The 19,508-nt window shown below is 46.1% G+C and overlaps 4 protein-coding genes across 5 annotated transcripts; 2 read left to right on the top strand and 2 right to left on the bottom strand.

The window, feature by feature from the left end:
* Nucleotides 1-7,307: 7,307 nt before the first annotated feature.
* Nucleotides 7,308-13,785, top strand: LOC6727217 (growth hormone secretagogue receptor type 1). Of its 2 annotated transcripts, none has more exons than XM_016175800.3 (4): nucleotides 7,308-7,718; nucleotides 8,227-8,389; nucleotides 8,463-8,643; nucleotides 10,474-12,369. In XM_016175800.3, exons 1-4 carry the CDS (start codon nucleotides 7,629-7,631, stop codon nucleotides 11,453-11,455), a joined length of 1,416 nt encoding a protein of 471 aa, XP_016033711.1. In that variant the 5' UTR covers nucleotides 7,308-7,628; the 3' UTR covers nucleotides 11,456-12,369. The 2 variants fall into 2 exon arrangements, with proteins under 2 accessions (XP_016033711.1, XP_016033710.1); XM_016175799.3 differs by lacking the exon at nucleotides 10,474-12,369 and adding an exon at nucleotides 12,666-13,785 and having other exon boundaries at nucleotides 7,487-7,718.
* Nucleotides 13,786-14,605: 820 nt separating this feature from the next.
* On the bottom strand, nucleotides 14,606-17,479 carry LOC6727215 (ras-related protein Rab-1A). The gene is made up of 5 exons (XM_002102571.4): nucleotides 17,178-17,479; nucleotides 16,101-16,221; nucleotides 15,991-16,038; nucleotides 15,707-15,934; nucleotides 14,606-15,626 (listed from the first exon to the last, which is right to left on the bottom strand). Exons 1-5 carry the CDS (start codon nucleotides 17,198-17,200, stop codon nucleotides 15,429-15,431), a joined length of 618 nt encoding a protein of 205 aa, XP_002102607.1. The 5' UTR covers nucleotides 17,201-17,479; the 3' UTR covers nucleotides 14,606-15,428.
* Nucleotides 17,480-17,615: 136 nt separating this feature from the next.
* Nucleotides 17,616-18,501, bottom strand: LOC6727214 (AP-2 complex subunit sigma). Its single transcript, XM_002102570.4, has 3 exons — nucleotides 18,360-18,501; nucleotides 18,154-18,303; nucleotides 17,616-18,093 (listed from the first exon to the last, which is right to left on the bottom strand). Exons 1-3 carry the CDS (start codon nucleotides 18,360-18,362, stop codon nucleotides 17,818-17,820), a joined length of 429 nt encoding a protein of 142 aa, XP_002102606.1. The 5' UTR covers nucleotides 18,363-18,501; the 3' UTR covers nucleotides 17,616-17,817.
* A 90-nt stretch (nucleotides 18,502-18,591) lies between these two features.
* Nucleotides 18,592-19,495, top strand: LOC6727213 (isopentenyl-diphosphate Delta-isomerase 1). Its single transcript, XM_002102569.4, has 2 exons — nucleotides 18,592-18,941; nucleotides 18,998-19,495. Exons 1-2 carry the CDS (start codon nucleotides 18,627-18,629, stop codon nucleotides 19,451-19,453), a joined length of 771 nt encoding a protein of 256 aa, XP_002102605.1. The 5' UTR covers nucleotides 18,592-18,626; the 3' UTR covers nucleotides 19,454-19,495.
* The last annotated feature ends 13 nt before the right edge of the window (nucleotides 19,496-19,508 follow it).

The raw sequence follows: 19,508 nt of genomic DNA, 5'->3' as shown, positions 1-19,508 counted from the left end.
CACGAACCGTTTAGATTATAACCCGCTCCGTCTGGGCGCTCCAGAAGGGCCCAGTTCTTCCTAATCCCAATCCCTGACAAATGAGCCACACGCCGAGTAACAACTTTCTTCGTCATTACTCTCGAATTGTTTCTGGGCGCATCAAAATTGAAAAACTGTGAGCACCCACGCAATCCTGGCGAGCGGAGGATGGGCTGGTATGGGAAGGAAACCCATTCCTCCAGAAACGCCGACCACTTGTTCCGCAGTTTGGTGCCATTTCCGGATTCATCCTCGTTTGGATCGGCTTCCCTTCACATTTATTTTTGAGCAGCTCAGATGCTCAGTACTCGGATGCTCAGCTGCTGCGCTGGTTGTTCTGGATTGTATTTTTGGCTCTTCTCGGGCAGTTTCATTTGCAATTCTAATTGCCTGCAGAGGCGCCTTAATTGAAAGCCAAATAAAAACCGGTTGAAAAGATTCGGGACTCCCTCACATCGCACTTTTTTATGGGGAAATGAGGTAGTAAGCTCCACTTTACGAGATTATAGCAATGTTCCATCCATTAATAAACAGTATAGTATCCTAGTCCCTCGTTACCTTTATTATTTATTATTATTACTTTATTTTTGGATTGCAGCTCCTCGATCAGCAGCTCATATTAAGTATATTTTGAATTAAATGTATCGCTCCGATCGCACTAACATGTTATTCCAGTTTGCTCATTGATAAATAAAAGCGGAAGTGAATAACCCCATATGGTTATTTGTGTGTCCGCTCACTGGGAGTCGATTGTTTTGATGCACTCGTTCCTGGACAACCGTCGATTTATTTGGCCAGAACTGGGCTCCCAACCCATTAAGGATCGGCATATTTCATCAGCCATAATCGTTAGGTTTATGCTGTAAAGACGCGGGAACGGAGTCATTCCCGCTGAGAGCTGGAATTTATTGTCCGCACACTTTTGTCGATGGCTCGCGAATTCTAAATTTAGTGGGCTGGCCAGATGGCATCGGGCTCCTTGGGTGATTGCGACCGCCCCGGAATTTCATCATGCAATCTGCAGTGAAGACGACACTGCGGATAGATCCAGACGACTGACAGGGCGTTTAATTTACTGATAAATATTTTTATTCCACAATAAATACATTTTTCATTACGCACTTGGCAAACTCGTGGCCGTGGTGGGCAAAGTCGTAAAAAAACACAGCGAAAACCAGCAGCCGTACACGCGTCCATTTCCATTTGTGTCCTGCGGTCATTATAATGTTGTGTTTGCATATTAAGCCACCGGATGGCGTGTTGGTGGTGGCGGCCAAGGGTCGCTGAACTCGTAAAACATTTGGCAGGGCCAAAAGTGAAAGTCAGCCAGCGGTTAACTATGCAGGCAGCTCATAAAAATTTCAGCCAATAAAAGGCGACAATTGCCAAGTCCAAGCACTTGCCACTTGTCTACGGAATTATCAGCGGACTCATCGGTGGCTCAGCTTAATGCAGTTTTAAGTTCCACTCATTAGACGCTGACAGGTCGTAGCTTGGCTCCCCCATTCGTCACTCTTCGAGGACTCCGGGTGAATTACCCTTCGCTCCTTCGGCTGACGTCAGCAGCAGGGCCACGCCCCCCAACCGGCGGTGGGCGTCAGTGTCACGATGACAAATTAAGTGAAACACCAAAAGGAGAGTGCAGCCAAAGGCATGGGAATGTCAAAGGCGGACTGGGGAACGCCCAGTTTGCTTAACAGCCACTTCAGTTGGCGGCAGGATGCGAGTTAGGGCCAAGTTAACGATGCGGTGCCACGCACCGCTCAATAATTCTGCGGCGGAAGTGCGGCAAGAGCCATTTTTCAATATGCGCATCGGAAATGACGGGGACGAAGTCGACCGCAGAATGAAGGACGCAGAGTGCAGCCCATTCCTGCGAAAGGACTTAAAATACCACACATGCCAGCTTATTGCATTCTTGAACTAAACGTATGGGTATCGAACTGGGAGCAATTCCCAGTTGGCTCTGCGAAATGCGATAACTTTCAAGGTTGGCCAAATGTTAAATACGCATTAGTGGTCCATATTCAAATGCCACATGATACGCTAAGCACACAAAGATACAAACAAACAAAAGTGAACACTGAACATTTCGCGAATCGAAGCAATTAAAGTGTCTTTAGCTCGGAGCATGTTGGAGTTTCCCCAGAGTATGCTAGGGAATATCGGATCAGTTATGGTTTTAATGGAGATATACTAATAATTAAAAACTAAAACTTAAACTTAAAACATGCTAACTTGATTAGCATGACACTGGCTTACGGTCGTCATATTATTAACATAACTAAATCTCTTATGGTGAACATTTTAATATTGATTATGTAGTACAACATTTGACAGTATTTTAAAATTCTTTGAGAGATATTAATCGAATATACGCGAGGTATTTTGTAGTTGAGCCAATGTCCCCTCTATTCATCTACTCTATTTACAATATACACGAGATCGTAAAACAATAGCTAGTGCTATCTGCGCTATATGACCCACCGACTGACTGTCCGCCCATCGGTCTGTGCAGAATGTGTGCTGTATGAATTCCCATCGCGGGCAAATAGACAAACAAGTCCCAGAAGGTATGGCCAATACGGGGAGCGCTGCGAGACCAGCTGCACAGTTTCCCGGCCCGCGGCGATGGCGATGGTGATGGCAATGGTGATGGCGTTGGCCATGGCGGTGCCAAAGTCCGTGGGCAGTCGCATCTTTGGCCACTCTGTGCGGGGTCCGGCGATAAAACGCCTTCCCGGGCCAATGGCTTATCAATGCCGGGGTCTTGGGTAAATTCTTGCAGCAACAAGCTCCGCTATAAAATAACATTCGTCAGGCGGGGTGGAGCAGGGGGCGAGGGGCTGGGCGGACAGGGCGAATGAGCAACTTGAACGACTTGAAAACAGCAGGCACATTCTCCCGCCAGATAAAGAATTCTAGCTTTAGAAAAACATTAGTTGAACGACCGACCCATACGCAACTGTGTACATTTATACAAACATGAACTTACAGCTAAGTCTAACAATCTAAGATTCTATGGCTTCATACAATAAATGTTTTTGATTATAAAGAATGTGTATCTTAAATGTTCGAACGTTTAAATATTAATCAGTATTTGTTGTTTTACGAACATTGCATACATTGCATACATTGCATTTCATTTATGCCTTCAAGCTTCATTAAAACCCCCACTATTTTCTGGTCCTTTGCTGTAAGCCCAGTTCGCTGGCCATTGTTTGAACGTTTAGCTTACTTATTGCGGACAAACAAACAAACAAACAAAGACGTACTAACAGAAAAGACAGACAAACGGTGGCAGTTACAGTAAGGAGTACCCAGTATCCAGTTGGAGGCAAACAGTTGAGATGGGAAAAGGAGGGTTCTCCCGTCGCAGTCGCATAAATAAGTGAAATCGGACAGGACGCACAAAGGAGTTAAAGCTGGATGGCAGAGCCAACATCCTTGACTCCTTGCAGCAAAGTTCACAGAGAGCAATCAGATCCAAAAGTCGCATAGGAAATGGCCGACTTTGGAATCCGCGCCATGAAAATGTAATTCCAAATAGCGTGCCGAATCAGTCAGTCAGCCCTTTCAATTTAAATTCCTGGCTGGCCAAGCTGACTCTGCGCAACTATTCACTGGGTGAAAATCATGTAAAAAACTGGCTGAAATATACTATAGCCACATTTTTGTTTAAATTAAAAATCTATCAAATTTTGTATCGTGCTCAAAAAATTCCTAAGCATGTAAAGGTTTCACTTGTCCTTTAGTTTTACTATTTTACTTTCTTATTTACATATATTGCTTATCCGAAAAACTGCTTAAATATATCCACACTAGCTGATTAATGGGTATCTAATAGTCGAGAAAATTGACTACAGCGTTCTCTTTTGCTTAGATTTGTATTTTTAGTGCCCAATTCCTCGCTGTGTAGAAAGTTTTGTACTTTTTCCAACTCTGCAGTAGCCCCAAAACATATTTAAGAAGCTTTAGCCCGTACTAATGTGGCTAATTCGGTGGGGAAGAGAAGAAGGCGACGCTAATGCAGCCGCACTAACGCTGACCCAAAAATAGCCCCTGGCTTAATTGCCATTCAATGGTCAATTAAAGGGACATGACTGTGGGACATGACCATCGACATGTCAATTTCGAATTCGAGGGGTTTCACACAAAGCCAGTTGGCCACCCCACCGGACGGCGTGGCCAAAACATCCACGTTGGCCACTTTTGGTGGGTTCAATTGAAAAACAAGCTTTTGGTTTTACGGTGCTTTGTTCGACTTTCGCATTTTCGGCGGTGGGCGACGAGGTCCTTGTTTCAGGCATTCAGAAATTGGTTCCACACGAGCGATGATCCGGCATGCGAACTAGTTAGATTAATTTAGCCAGAGTCACAAATACAATTACGAAGTCATTTCAATTTATTTAGCGTGCGACACCCTCGGCGAGAAAATACAAAGAGCCATAGGAGCTGATAGGATGCGGTTGCTTTGGGGGAAATAAATGGGCTCCAGACCGCTTTCCGCAGGATATTTCAGGGACTCAAGGAGCTGACTGCCTGTTAGAAAGTTCGAAATCACTTTGACGGCCGGGCTTTAATTTTTTCGCCACTTTTTTCACGCCAAGCGATTTGTCAAAGTGGCTGCTAGGGCACATCCGCCCATAACCATCACATGTATCCACTGGCTTGACTATTATTGAACGATAAATTGATTAGATATGCGTGTGTCCTGGTGTGCTGGTGTGCGTGGGTGTGTGACAACTTTCTCAGACTTTCCCTACGTCGATTCAGATACTGATACTTCGGCTGCTGATTCTTATTGCCGCCTCAAATTGCCATTTCAATGTTAATTTTATTAGGGTGTCAGCAATAAATTCCGTTCAATCTTAAATACCATAAAAAGCGCCACACCGCCACACCACCACACTGCCACTAAGCATACACACACTCGCATTTGGGAGTCCTTGTACAAGAAAATCCACTCGGCCCCCCGCACACACACTCGCACACTCACACACCCAGCGGAATGCAGCCAATACGCTCGATTGCCATTATCGCCAGCCGTCTCGAACCTTATTTAAATCACAGCCAAAAATTATGCCAAGATGGTGTACACACAAAGAAATGTCATTATATCAACTGTGTGTGTCCACTTGTGGTAAAATTTCACTAAAAACACGTAGTCCTGCAAATCCTGTGGGGAATACTATTCATTCAAAGACATTTCAGGCGTGATGGATAGTTCACAGTTCAAAAACCACACAGAAAATTCCTAAAAATAGTTACCTTTCAAATTGAGTATTCCAAATAAAATATTTTATTGCATACTTATAGGCACCTCTTCTAGTGCCATACTCAAATATTCAAATTTTGCTATTGTGCGGATTTTCTTTTTGCTCACTCCCACCGAAAGACCGCAAGTTGTCCATCAAATGGACGCTTAGCACTCGAGAACTTGGGATTTGGGCCGAAACCATAAACCGTTTTCAGATTTACATGCAGCTCTCGCATGTTTGTGGCGGCAGTTGTTGGCTTCCTAAGCACATATATCTATATATATAAACCTACATTTTGTTGGTTTTTGGTGATGTCCGTTTACCCAGCCATGTGGGCCATATTGATATTGATGGGCCTGGCCACAGCACTCGGGCAAAAGTTTGAAGCGATTCATTTGTCTTTCTACATGACCAACTCGAAACTTTCGAAACAATTACGCCCAGCACAAAATGGCCAATGGAAACAGAGCCTAGCCAGGGATAATCCAACGCTCGGCATCGTTAAAGTCGCATTTTCCAGCCAAATGTGACACAAACTGCCTTGTTATGTCATTCGGGGGACATTGAACCCACCAACCCATTCCCCGATTCCTGGCCACAGCAAACAGCGTGCACAGCTTGGCTCGGTGCGAAAAAGGACGAGATGCAGACCCCTAGTCAAGAGCATCCGGACAGTAACCGTCGCCGGGAACTGGCCAATATGGTGTGCGCATAATGAATTTATCAAATTAATCAAAATGGCGCTACTCAGGGTGATCCTACACCCCCATCCCACCCACTAAGCCGCAAACAAACACCGGAAGCCTGTGTTTATGCGTCCCGGTGTCCATGGCCACTCCTGTCCACATCCTCGGATGTCCGTTCAAGGCCCTGCATGAGCATAATATAATTAAGCGGGTTGCGCGCCGCAAAGATGGGGATTTAATAAAGCCATTTGGCTGACAACAGCCATCGTCCATCCTGATGAGGATGGAGATGGCCAGCAGACGCCATCGGCGATAATCGCCGTCTGCCGGGCGACTCTGTCACCCGAGATTGGAAGCAAACATCCGCGCCAGGAGCGGCGTTTGGGGTTTAGCAAGGAATATAGTTAGCATTCAACTATTATATTGTGGTGTTTGATGATCAAATTTATGTTCATGATAAAAGAAGAAAAGAAAAAATTTAAATATTTAGAACCTCTTAATGAAGTCCCAGGATATGCAATCGTAAAACTGATTGAAGAATATTTAAAAGCGATGATGAAAAATAAATACAATTTAATGTTGATCTAAAGCGATTGAAGGTATAGTTTCAGAATCATTGAATATGAACTAAGCTACGGCTAGTAAGTCCCAGGAGAACCCTGTTGGCAATAAAACCCATGCCTCTGTCTCTTGGCTTTGGTTTCGGTCCAGTGCCGCTTGGTCAAGAGTGCCTTCCCAGAGGCGGACGATGAGCTTGCTTATGAAGCAGCGGAGATGATTCTCTGCTGGGGGCCGGATGCTCTAATGTTATGTAAATGACAGCGGCTAATGAACTTTTCATTCATTATCGTTAGTTAGCCGGCCTGGTCAATGGCTGGTTATTTCCTGATCCTGGCCAGGACACTTAAATACTAATCCCCCATTGCCGTTTCAGCCACTTGAGAGCGCGGACGACAACCGCAAAGCCCCACTGATTGATTTGTTTAATGCGCCCGGATCCGGCGATAGCGGAGTATCCGTGAATCCCTTGGACAACTTAATTTCATTAGCGCGTATTTAAGTGTGAGCATAAACTTGCCAGGCGGGCAATTACATCGGATTTGGCCAGGACACCCTCTCGTAACTCACTTAATTGAACAGCGGGCGGTGGCGGCAACAGCCCGTCCCAAAAATCCAACGAGCCTTGATGATGTTGTCCCTGTGATTTCCATTGCGAGACTTACGCTCCCAGTGCCGCAGGACGAGGACGACGAGGACACAGAGGACATTGCTGAGGGGCAGCCACGGCGTCGCTGTGGCCAGGACTGGGCAGCTTCCAAGGCTGACCAGCATTTGCGTAGGCCCGAGGATCTGCCTGTGGCTCCTGCTCCTGGCTCTGCTTCTGCTCCAGACCCAAGATGCACTACCCGCAGCAGCAGCAGCAGCAGCAACATCCAGCGCAACAGCAGCCACGTCGCCGCAGCAGGCTGGGGTATCCCGTGGCGCTCCTAGTGGCGGCCATGGCCCACACCACACACCTAATCGTTTTCCAGCCACAGGACTTGACCACCAGGACAACTCCACCGCAGCAGCAGCCACATCTGATGCTGAAGCCACAGAACCAACAGCAGCCGCAGCCACTTCAACATCAAGCTCCAAGGACGATGGCGATGCTGAGCAGATGCTGCCACAGATTCCGTCGTATATCCGCACAACCGCCATGTTCTTCTGCATAGTCATCATGCTGCTGGGCGTGGTGGGCAATGTGATGGTGAGTCCTGCCTCCTTTTACAGAAAAATGGGCAAAAGCATTTATAATTGAAATTAATTCATTTGGAAAAATGCCTCAAGGGCGCACAGGGTGATTCACCCTTTTAATGGTAGATAAACATTTTATTACGTACAAAAATCATTATTATCCATATTTATAAATCACTTAGTAAGTGTAAATTAAATACACAAATAATTTGTCCAATAATGTTTCATATATGTTTCCAAGAGCACTAAAGACAATTTGTATACCCTTTACGTATAACAGGGGGATGGATGCCTTTCCGGCCTACTTAAATGTTAATATTCTTAATCAGTATTGCAACCAAGTCGATCAGGGCATCCGTCCGTTCGTCCGTCTTTCTGTCCGCCTATTTGTCCATCTATCTGTCCGTATAAACATGTTTTTATGTTCCAACTGGATGCAAATAAAGAAATTCGCCAGCACCAGGTGGTTGCTCGTGGCGAGCTCCTTAAGATTGCCAAATCCCAAATCAACTCCGTTGCAGGTGCCCATCGTGATTGTGAAGACGAAGGACATGCGCAACTCGACGAACATCTTCCTCACCAACCTGAGCATCGCGGACCTGCTGGTGCTGCTCGTCTGCACGCCCACCGTCCTCGTGGAGGTCAACACTCGCCCGGAGACCTGGGTACTTGGCCACGAGATGTGTGAGTACCTCCAGCTCCAGTGCTCCTGGTCTATTTGTTCTCCCCAGCCTAATTAACTGCTCTTCCATCCCAGGCAAGGCTGTGCCGTTCGTGGAGCTCACAGTGGCCCACGCCAGTGTGCTGACCATCTTGGCCATCTCGTTCGAGCGCTATTACGCAATCTGCGAGCCATTAAAGGCCGGCTACGTCTGCACCAAGGGGCGGGCCATCCTCATCTGCGTCCTGGCCTGGGGCATTGCTGCGCTCTTTACGAGGTAAGCGATTGGGCTTACTACTACTACTTACTTGATTCTCTTAAATTTATTTGGAAACTAGCATTATACTTTAAATATCTTAATTAGTTTGGTCGCTTTTCACCGCATGCTTTTTGGTGTCTGTAGTCCTACATTTCGTATGTATACACACATGCTATTATCCTGTTTAGATCTACTTAGTTTGTGGCCTATATCCGTTTATTCATTTCGCCCAGTCAAGCATTCAGTTCCTCGCTCATTAATTATAAGTGTCAATCGCCGTCATTTTAATGATTTGTGTTTTGTTATTGGGTTTTGCACATTTTTCCCCGTTTTGTTTATTTTCCATTATGACGCGGAATTTCTGGTCTTGGTGTTTGGCCTTTTGTGCGCCATCTACGCTGGCGGCGTGTCCATTTGTCCATTTACATGCTAAACTGCGACTGTCGCCTATCTATTCCATTTCCACTCCTGTCCTGCCACCTCTCCTGCTCCACTCGCTTCATCATTGCCATTGCCGTTTCCATTCCCAATCCCATTCCCATTGACATCCGACGCCTCAAGTTGCGGACGGCTTTTGTCCAAGTTCCGGAAGCTTGCCGTTATCAGCGCCCTGTCATCTTTAATAAGCACCGATGTCCGCTATCATGGATTTCATTTCATTGACACTTTATTATTGTGCGCTCTGTCCAAGGACGAGCGGCGACCCTTTTTAATTTTGCAAATCTTGCCGCGTCCATAACAATGAAATAAACAGCACATTGTCGAGCTGGCCACCGACCCCTCAGCACTCCGGGAGTCATGGGGTCATCTATGGTTGGCAGTTGGGTGCGCAGGACACCCGCCTCCGGGCCGAGACCCATTAATTACGCCACACAAGAAGCTGGAGGCCAAAAAAAACGGGCAAACATTTTAAAACACATTCAAACAGGCGCGCCACACGACGCCCATGGGCGCAATGGGGGCGTGTCAAATAGCTGACGCACGTACCAAAACGCCCGGATCATATTTAGTGGGAAAAAAACGCGCCCATCGCCTGTTGACTGTCATGGCATTTCGTTTTCGGTCTAGCCAGGGAGGATTTGGGCTGGGGCAGTGTTTAATCAGCGGCTCGGATAACTCAAAATAATCAAATATTTAAACTTGTCTGTTTGCTGGATATATTTACAAAGTCAACAGGGTATATCCCACCATAAGTTCGCCATCTGCTCACTTATCCCCTTGTAAGTAGAATATAATCACATTCATGAAAACTGGAATAATTTGGAAACATTTTTTATTCATTTTTTGTTATTATTATAATTTTGAATGCACTGTGAATATTATATTTGAAATTAAATAAAACACTGAAGTATACGGTAAGAGCTCTTTTTTAGACAGAAATATACATTTATTCAACTAATGGCATATATACCTCTCCCATCTTTTAGTTTAATAGCCGGAACTCGACTATAGTATTATATCCGGTTTTGATTTAAACCTAATCAATGTTTTTTTTTGTTTGTAATATTTAATCTATGCTTCAACATATATTTTAAGTGCTGACCCCAAGAAATGAAAAAACCATAAAAACAAGCGGTCAGGAAAATCGCGTCCAGGCCAGACTGGTACATTTTAAACATGAACTTCATCCCTGACTGGGTCAACCTTTCGCTCATCGCCATTCGCTCATCATCACAAACTGCTTCTCTTCCCGCCTGCTGAATCCTCTTCTCTTTCCCGCCACTCTTGGCGTTTCTCTCCAAAATCCAACCGTATCCATTATCCATTATCCACGCCCCCGGTGACCCCGCCACCTGATTACGTTTCTTGTTTGCTTTCTCTCCCCAATCTGCAATATCCCCCGAGCAGCCCCATTCTGTGGGTGGCCGAGTACAAGCTGGCCGAGTACATTGATGGATCGTCGGTGGCCGTGTGCCTGACCCAGGCCATCAGCGACTGGACGCTGGCCTTCTTCCTGATGACCATCTCGGTGTTCTTCGTGGTGCCGTTCGTGACCCTGGTGGTGTTGTACGGCATCATCGCCCGGAATCTGGTCTCCAACCGGGCGGCCATGCTGCGCGCCCGTCCCACGAAGCCGGAACTTAGTCTGAAGGCCCGCAAGCAGGTGGTCCTAATGCTCGGCGCCGTGGTGCTGTCGTTCTTCGTCTGCCTGCTGCCCTTCCGCGTCCTCACCCTGTGGATCATCCTCAGCACGGACCAAACGCTGCACGATCTGGGATTGGTGCGCTACTACAGCCTGCTGTACTTCTGTAGAATCATGCTGTATCTAAACTCGGCCATGAATCCGATTCTTTACAACCTGATGTCGACCAAGTTTCGAAGAGGTTTCAAACGGCTTTGCCAGGACGCAGGGCGATTATTGCTGGAATTTGTAACGCTGGGTAGAAGGAAGGAAGACTCTGCTCGCGGGCGCAGAGGTACCTTGTCACTGGGCATGGGCACCAATACGAACACGAATACCAACTCCTCAAACGCAACGGCAGCCACGAGCTCCAGCATTCTCTCGAGGAGCTCCAATCGGAGGTGCAGCGAGGATATCAGTCGCACTCGCCTTAAGATCGAGATGCAGATGCCATGTGGCAGTGACCTGGAGGCCATGGCCATGCTGCAGCATTCCACCTTGGGCAAGGGAATGGCCAGGAGAGTGAGCGACAGTCGGCTTATGCCTCTGAGAAACCATCAACCACGACGTCACAAGCCGCAAATAAGTTTCGACGAAGAGGCACTGGAGGAGAATAAACTTAGTGAAGGAAAAATCCCAACGAAGGGTCGAGAAAAGCTCCCTGGAATAGCAGGAGAAATAGTAAATCTGCCCGAAAATCCCCTCTAAGCGAGATGGTCGTGAAAAATCGCCTTTAACCCGTTTACACACTCGCTTCACTTGGCTGGAATGTGCCGATGACGCTGATCCCGATCCCGATTCCTATTCCCGCTCCTGGTAAACACAAATCGCTTCCTGAACGCTTTTGGCAGCCATAATCGATTTCAGTCACCCGCTGACAGCTGCCGAGAATCCCGAATCGTAGTTGGGCTGCCGCCTTGGACATTTCCGTACCAAAAACAATCAATTTTTCGGGCTATTAAACTCGAATGAATGTGCCAAAGATAAATAACAGCAACGACAGCCGAACAGCACTAAAACTACCACTACTGGTCAGGGTTAGGAGTCCAGATATCGACTGGCAGTAAGGGGTAAGCCATTAGGCGGCCTTCGAGGAGCGGAGCTGGCAAATGGAAATGGCTTAATATGCGTTTGGGCGAACCATCAGGTCGGCGGATAAACATGATTTAGGTGTATTGAAATAGTTTCCGTACGCCGTAAGCAGGACCGGACAAAATGGCCGCCATTACACGGGCGGCCATCACCGGAAGTCGAAAAAACTGTTGCCTACTTGGCGGCGCTTCAGATAAAAAGCTTAGCTCAATATGCACACAATGTCCACATGTAAACACAGCTGTACATACACATACTCGCACTCGCACACATAGCCAAATATTAATATTTATATTTGTACGAACATATTTATATACACATATTTACATATATATACTCTGCTTATAAATACAAGGAACCACACGCACACACCACACACACTAGAGAGTTTGTAAGTAAATAAATTTTTTATGACAACTCATGGCGGGTCTTTTTCACATTACCCCATCCAATCGGAATCTGTAATTTATATAATTCTAAGGAAATCGGACAAATGTCCGTCCTCTGTAAATATACGTATTCGTACCATGCGCGTAGCTTTTTAATTTGTTTTCGTAGCCCTATGACGTAGACTTTTGTAGAGTAAAAAGTAATAAGTAGCTTGAACCCACACCATCCTGCGAGTATGATGAGTATGAGCAGACGCTGACGTTTCCGTTTCCGCTGTGTGATTAAGTTGAGTGCTTCGCCCCCGAAACTTTTCCAGTAGTTAGCCGTTGAGTAGCTTTTAAATATTTGTTTGTTTCCTGCCCGCAGCGCGTTAAAACTTTGCAGACAGCGCTAGTCCCTCTAGTCCCCACTAAAACTGATAATATGATTCTTGCAGTCCCATCATCGCCATATCCAGCTACAGCGTGGAGCCCTACGGGGACGGAACCGATGCTCCCGTTTGCACCACCGCCGCCGATGATTTCTGGTCGATCTTCTACTTCGTGGGCTGCATCACGGTGTTTTTCTTCCTGCCCTTCGGCATCCTGGTCCTTCTCTACGCTGCCATCGCGTACAAGCTGCTGCGTCCCAACAACGCCTTCCACCGACCAACCTCCCCGCAGCCACAGCAGCCGACCGGCGGAGCCACCAGTGGCTCCTCACAGGTGCCCAGCACCAAGGGTAACAGCCATCAGCAGAGTAACGGGATGAGGAAGCATCGCAAGCAGGTAATCTTCATGCTGGTAGCCGTGGTGTCCAGCTTTTTTGTTTGCCTGCTACCTTTCCGGGCCTTCACTCTGTGGGTGATCCTGGCCAGCGCCAAGGATGTGGAGGGTCTGGGCATCGCCGGCTACTACAACCTGCTGTACTTCTCGCGCTTCATGCTCTACCTGAACTCGGCCATGAATCCGATCCTGTACAACCTGATGTCCTCCAAGTTTCGCAGCGGCTTCTGGCGGCTGCTGCTCACTTGCCTGGGCCAGCGGCCACATCACCATCATCGCCACCACTACCATCAGAGGCAGCATCCAATGACAGGCGGAAGTGGGCGCAATGCGTCCTTGCGACAGGAACAGGATGCCGAGGAAGGAGCTGCGCTGGCGGGAACGACCAGTGCCCGCCATCCACGTCGCACTCTCCGCCGCGAGGCCACCTTTTTGATCAACTCCATATCCACCTCCTCGGGCACGGATCGCACCACATCCTCGTCCGCGTGGCGTAGCAACAGTCTGTCCATTTCCGGTCTGAGCGAACGGGAGCGGGGCATTCTGGGAGCCGCCATCATCGGCACAACGGCTGCCACCGTTACCACCGCCTGTCTGCAGGAGCGACGCGCCAGCAAGATCTGAATCCCATCCTGAATATGCATCCTTTGAGTCCCTGCCCACTGCCAGCAACCGTTAAAGTATTTAGTTGAATTCCAACAGCAAATAGTCATAGTTTTAGAAAAATTTTGTTGTAAAGACTGAAGTACCTCAGAAGAAGTCAATAAACGCAAGAGAAGATGTTTTTGAAAATCGAGACTAATTTTCTTTGGGCACTGACAAATTGAAGTTTGCTTTTAAATAGCATTAACTTTATTTTCCTTCTCTAAAGAAATGAGCTTTGAATGTATCTTTTAGAACAGAAACGAGTATTATGTTTTCATACGATAATTTTCTCGAATCTATGTGATTAAATTGGAGTTAGGAGGAGACCATTTCAGCATGCTTTAAACGAGCATTTATCTTGAATAAATTAAGATATGCGAAACACATGAAATCAGAATCTAATGACCTTCTTGGGGAACCTAATCTTGTCCAATTGATAGCGCACTTTCTATGAAAATATAAATGACCTTATACCTTATGTATCCAGGTATATCAGCTTCCCAGGATCTGATTACCTATTTTGCAGTTAACATATTAACTTATCGCAGACATTAGATATTTAAACATTTTTAAATATATTTAAATATTAATTGAGATATTTAAAAATATCTGATTAGACAAATCCCTCCTGATGCATTGAATATACTCTCGATACAACAATTATGCGTTATGCAACTTTTAAATTATGCCAAAAATTTGCTACCGACAAACTTAAGTTTAACAAAATTACTCCGGTTATACACAAATCGCCTCGCCCTTAAAGTTTTTGCCAAGTATTTGGGTGTGTGCGGATGTGTTCCGGCCTTCACTTATGTTTTTGGAATTCTTCCAAAGTCGAGGAATAAAACGAGTCGTTTGTAGGCATCGGTACAGATCGATTTTATTAGACTTAAGAGAAATTAAGATTCAAATTCGGGCGACAGTGAAAACCGAAACTAAAGTGTGTCCTTGATCCCAAACCTTTCAATTTAAATACGCACACGCAATAATTTTTATTAAACTTCATCGCTATGTCGTCATTATTACACTAATTATGTGCCTAAACAAATCCCTTGTGTCACATGAAAATTCAAACGCACAATCGCTCGACGTTAATTCTAAAAATGTTCGTTCGGTTTTGGGTTCGATTTACATAAAATTTCAAGATGACTGAGACAAGTGACGATCACGTTCGCTAGAGATAATATGTTTAGAAAATTGTATTTGTAATTTAAACACATACATATGTATACATAGTGGTAAGTAGTAGCTGACACAGGACAAGTACAATTGCTCCTGCCGTCGCCTGCGCTCAAGTAATGTGTAGTTAATAGTACATATTAGTTTCGGTATTGTTTCGCGCTGCTGTGATAGGTAACTTCTTACTGTAGGTTAAAGTAATATTAGGTTAATTGCTACACCGAATTTGCTTGCTTTGCACTACTTATGAACAGAACTGCGGAAATCAGAGTGACGGTTAGTATCAGGATCGATGTCCTTGTTGCTGAAGTTTAGTTGGGGATGTCTGAAGTCTGGAGCGGGATCTGGATCTGGAGCTGGTTGGCTACGTACCTAATACATATTTGCTTAAATTGTTTATCGAATTGGATCACGGTTAGGATCATACAAACGCACTACTCGTCATTCCTCACCATTATTGTTATTACAGAATTAGATATTATAATTACGATTTCGTGGATCCGCCATCGGTTTCGCTTGTTTTATTATTATTGTGTGGTTTCCGTTTTAATTTATTATATTTAAATTTTGTTTAATTGTATAATAAAATAATGATTCACAATCAGAGTTATTCAGCAGCAACCGGATTTGGTGTTTTCCACTGGACGTCCTTGATCGATTTTCACTTTGCTAGCGTTGTCAGTGGCGCTGGACGGCGGCCCGACGCGATTCTTGATCTCCGCCGCCATCGTCATAAAGGCCTGCTCAACGTTGGTGGCGCTCTTGGCCGAAGTTTCAAGGAATGGAATGCCTAACTGGGCGGCGTACTCCTGGAGTATCGAAAACAAAGACCCAGTTTAGTATACACATGCATCTATAATTCCCACGGCTAAAACAGCATTATACGCACCGCAGCTGTAGTGTGGTCGACTACTTTCTTGGTGGTCAAGTCGCTCTTGTTGCCCACCAGCAACTTGTTGACATTCTCACAGGCATAACGCTCGATCTCCTCCAGCCACTGCTTCACATTGTTGAAAGACTCCTGGTCCGTGCAATCGTATACGACAATGATGCCATGGGCTCCCCTATAGTATGAAGACGTGATGGTGCGGAAGCGCTCCTGGCCAGCAGTATCCCACTGTAAACAGACTAATTAGCTCTGGACTAGATTGCCTCTGGCGTCTTTATGCTTACGATTTGCAGTTTAATGGTCTTTCCGTCGAGTTCTATGGTCCTGATTTTCTGCAAGATAAAGGTTTATGAGTCAGACATAAAGAGTTTTCACAAATTTCCGGCTGGCTTACGAAATCCACTCCGATTGTGCTGATATAGCTTTCTGTATATGTGTCATCGGCAAATCGCAGCAGAAGACAGGACTTTCCAACGCCCGAGTCTCCAATGAGCAGCAACTTAAAGAGATAATCGCTGTGGATTGGGAGATAGTAATTTAATGAATGCTGCGATGTGAAAATAGTTCAGACAAAAACATATGAAACTTAAGAGATATCTAAATGAGACTGAGTATGCATATTTGAGAAAGAATGTTTAAAATCAGAGATTATAAGCCTTAGTACATTTGAAAGGAAATAAATTAAATGGCATCGGAAGGTCCAATTAGTTAGCAATCATTGATTTAAACACAACATTTAGAGAGGTGTTTTGCGGGCATAGTTTAGTCGGGTAGATACTAATATATACATAAAACCGGTTTGGTGTAGGCTTTATCTTATCATGCTATGTCCAACATCAACCCCCAATTGTTGAGTGATGTGCGATAGTGTTCCAATCCTCTGCACACATGTATGCTGGCGATTGGAGAAGGCTTTCTGGAGAGTGTGAACCAAGATCGGTTCAGATTTAATTGCCTTGAGTGAGAGCGGCAATTAAGTGGCACTGGAATGGCCTTTGATTACGTAGCACTGCGCTGGGGGTGGGAAACGCTCTCCACGCAGGTGACTCATCCGCCCGCCCAGCGATTTGGCCCGTCAACTGGGATCTGCCTGTATATATGTGTGGACTTTATACATATGCAGATTCCGAGGAGAGTAATCATTTCAACGCGCTTTTCATCGCCTCGCCCGGGGGCTCTACATTGAAATCCAACTGAAACACACAGTTTTGGTTATGGTTTCTAGATTGGGGCGGTTGTTAGGTCCAAGTGTATTTTTTGTTTTCAGCAAATGGTCTGTTTTTTGGAGTTGCCAACGAGGGCAAAAGGGAGTGGAGTGGGGCTGCTCGATAATGAATGGGAATGAAACGTAGCAGAAATGACGTCGCAGAAAAAATAAAAGAAACTATTTTCGAAGGCCAGGTAAGGAAGTGGAAGCCCAGTCACCGTTTCTACTCCAGATAACTGCGCATAATTGTTTGTGACGACTTACTATTCCGGATTCACAGATGACATTTTCTGGCTTTTTCACAAGATTATATATTTGCCACGAACAAATATTCGATTTCTGGCCCTGGACTGGCTGATGTTTAGAGTGTTTTTATTCGACTTGCGCGTTCCGAATTACTGGAAATCGACACGCACTCGGCTTGTGTTGTGTTTTGAAGTTCGCTATTGTGATTATTGCAGCGAATTTAAATGGGAAATACGTTTATTTCCACAAATTCGACGGCCGAGAACGAGAACAATGGCGACTGAAAAAATGACGAAGTGGCATTAGCGGTAGTGTTGGAAAATGCGCGGGGCCCTCTTCCAACCAGGGCTGCACATACACTTGCCACCGGAGGTGAGTGGGCGGAACCAGAGAAGAAAATATATGGATTATTATCGCAAATTGACCCCTAACACACCCCATAGAAAAACAAAAAACTTAACTTTTGCATACAATCTCTTATGGTACATCATTTGTTTCTAAACACGGCTTTTAACATTTGAGTGTTTGCATAGAGAACACATTAAAGATAATAATAATAATACGCGTAATAGTATATGAAAGAAGATTCGATAAGCGGGTGTAGCGCCTGGGGGAATGCATCTGGCAGATCCGATATACATATGTATGAATTGGTCCGCTACTCCAGCGAATTAAGCGTGAGCAGCTGTTTGAGCACCTTCGTCTGCGAGGTCTCCCGGATCTCGCCCGCCAGGAACATCTCGTCCACCACACTGTACACCTTGTAGAAGTTGAACACCAGATCCAGCTCGCACACGTTATGGAAGTATTCGTTGAGCACCTCCACGAAGTTGTGAATGGCCTCCAGATAGCACAGGTTGTTGTCGTTCACGTCCACGCAGATGCAGAAATACAGACCCGCATAGCGTCGGTAGACGATCTTGAAGTTGCGGAACTACAAAGGCAAAAATGTGATAAAAGGGTGCTCCAAGAGGACATACAGACTCGATCCCACCTCCACAAAGTTGGTGTGCTTCGCATCACGCACTGTGACCACGGCATGCACTTCCTCAATCAGTTTCTGCTTCTCGTCGTCATCGAAGTTCATGTACCACTTGGCCAGGCGAGTTTTTCCAGCTCGGTTTTGTATAAGTATGAATCGTATCTGGGCAAATGGAGGGTCAAATAGGGGTCTAAGCTTATAGCTGGCTAGTTGCTTACCATTTTTCGGGAAATTGGTTAGACCGTTTCCTGCTTATTTACAACTTTTTTTTTGTTTCGACAACGGGGGCGAAAAACTGATTATGAGCAAATTGTGTATCACTGGGACCAGGGCTACCACTACTGCTGCGGAACAGCTGTTTCCTCGGCAGTGTTGCAAACAGGTCGCGCAGGAAGCAAACGAGTTGGCAGCCCCGCGCGCTGTATTACGAAGTTTCACTTTCATATTTGTTTTGGCCACCACTCCAAACTAGTCATTTACCAAAAATGTTGGCCTCTCGCTTGAAGCTTCTGCTGCCCCGCATGTCCTGGCTGCGCGGTTGCTCTACGACAGCGGTGGGCCAGCAACAGCAGCGCCAGGTGCCCACGGAGTTCGCCGTACACGATCCTCTGCAGGCTCACGCTCTCAAGGAGCAGTGCATCCTGGTGGACGCCAACGACCAGGCCATTGGGGCCGCCTCAAAGGCAGACTGCCACCGTGTGCATCCAGAGACGAATGATGTTAAGCTCCATCGCGCATTCAGTGTTTTTCTCTTCAATTCCCAGGGAGAGATGCTAGTGCAGAAGCGATCGTCTCACAAGGTGAAAATCTAGGGGAATCCCCTCATTACAAGGTCCATAATCATCTGTATCCTTAGATAACCTTCCCCAACACCTACACCAACGCGTGCTGCAGCCATCCGCTTTACGAGATTGAACAGGAACGCCAGGAGAGCAACGCCCTGGGCATCCGTGTGGCCGCTCAGCGGCGTCTCAACTACGAACTGGGCATTCCCACAGAGGAACTGCAGCCACAGGACTTTCGCTACCTGACCCGCATCCACTACGCAGATACGGGCGACGGCGTATGGGGCGAGCACGAGATAGACTACATCCTGTTCCTGCAGAAAGACGTGACGCTGCGTCCAAATAGCAACGAGGTCAGTGAGGTGCGCTACTTGCGGCGCGATAAGATCGACGAGGCGGTGGCTAAGTTTAGTGCCCCGCTGACACCCTGGTTCTCTCTGATTCTGCAGCATCGATTGAAACTCTGGTGGGACAATTTGCACCAGCTGGAGCAATTTGAGGACTTGAGTAATATTCAGCGCTTTTAAGTGTGCTAACCAACCAAAAATACACGTAATGACGTCTAAAAAGGGGCTTTTGTTC

The sequence above is a fragment of the Drosophila simulans genome, chromosome 3R (assembly GCF_016746395.2).
Source record: "Drosophila simulans strain w501 chromosome 3R, Prin_Dsim_3.1, whole genome shotgun sequence".
Lineage (NCBI taxonomy): Eukaryota > Metazoa > Arthropoda > Insecta > Diptera > Drosophilidae > Drosophila > Drosophila simulans.
This window is presented reverse-complemented; position numbering and strand designations above follow the sequence as displayed.

Excerpts from the sequence above, each read along its gene's own strand:
- LOC6727213 (XM_002102569.4), top strand. The coding sequence starts at position 18,627 with ATGTTGGCCTCTCGCTTGAAGCTTCTGCTGCCCCGCATGTCCTGGCTG. Across the intron at positions 18,942-18,997 it reads AGAAGCGATCGTCTCACAAG|ATAACCTTCCCCAACACCTA; the intron begins GTGAAAATCTAG and ends CTGTATCCTTAG.
- LOC6727215 (XM_002102571.4), bottom strand. The coding sequence starts at position 17,200 with ATGTCATCTGTGAATCCGGAATA. Across the intron at positions 16,222-17,177 it reads TCATCTGTGAATCCGGAATA|CGATTATCTCTTTAAGTTGC; the intron begins GTAAGTCGTCAC and ends CCCAATCCACAG. Across the intron at positions 15,935-15,990 it reads AGACCATTAAACTGCAAATC|TGGGATACTGCTGGCCAGGA; the intron begins GTAAGCATAAAG and ends GTCTGTTTACAG.
- LOC6727214 (XM_002102570.4), bottom strand. Across the intron at positions 18,094-18,153 it reads AGCACACCAACTTTGTGGAG|TTCCGCAACTTCAAGATCGT; the intron begins GTGGGATCGAGT and ends TTGCCTTTGTAG.
- LOC6727217 (XM_016175800.3), top strand. The coding sequence starts at position 7,629 with ATGCTGCCACAGATTCCGTCGTATATCCGCACAACCGCCATGTTCTTC. Across the intron at positions 8,390-8,462 it reads GGTACTTGGCCACGAGATGT|GCAAGGCTGTGCCGTTCGTG; the intron begins GTGAGTACCTCC and ends CTTCCATCCCAG. Across the intron at positions 8,644-10,473 it reads ATTGCTGCGCTCTTTACGAG|CCCCATTCTGTGGGTGGCCG; the intron begins GTAAGCGATTGG and ends TCCCCCGAGCAG.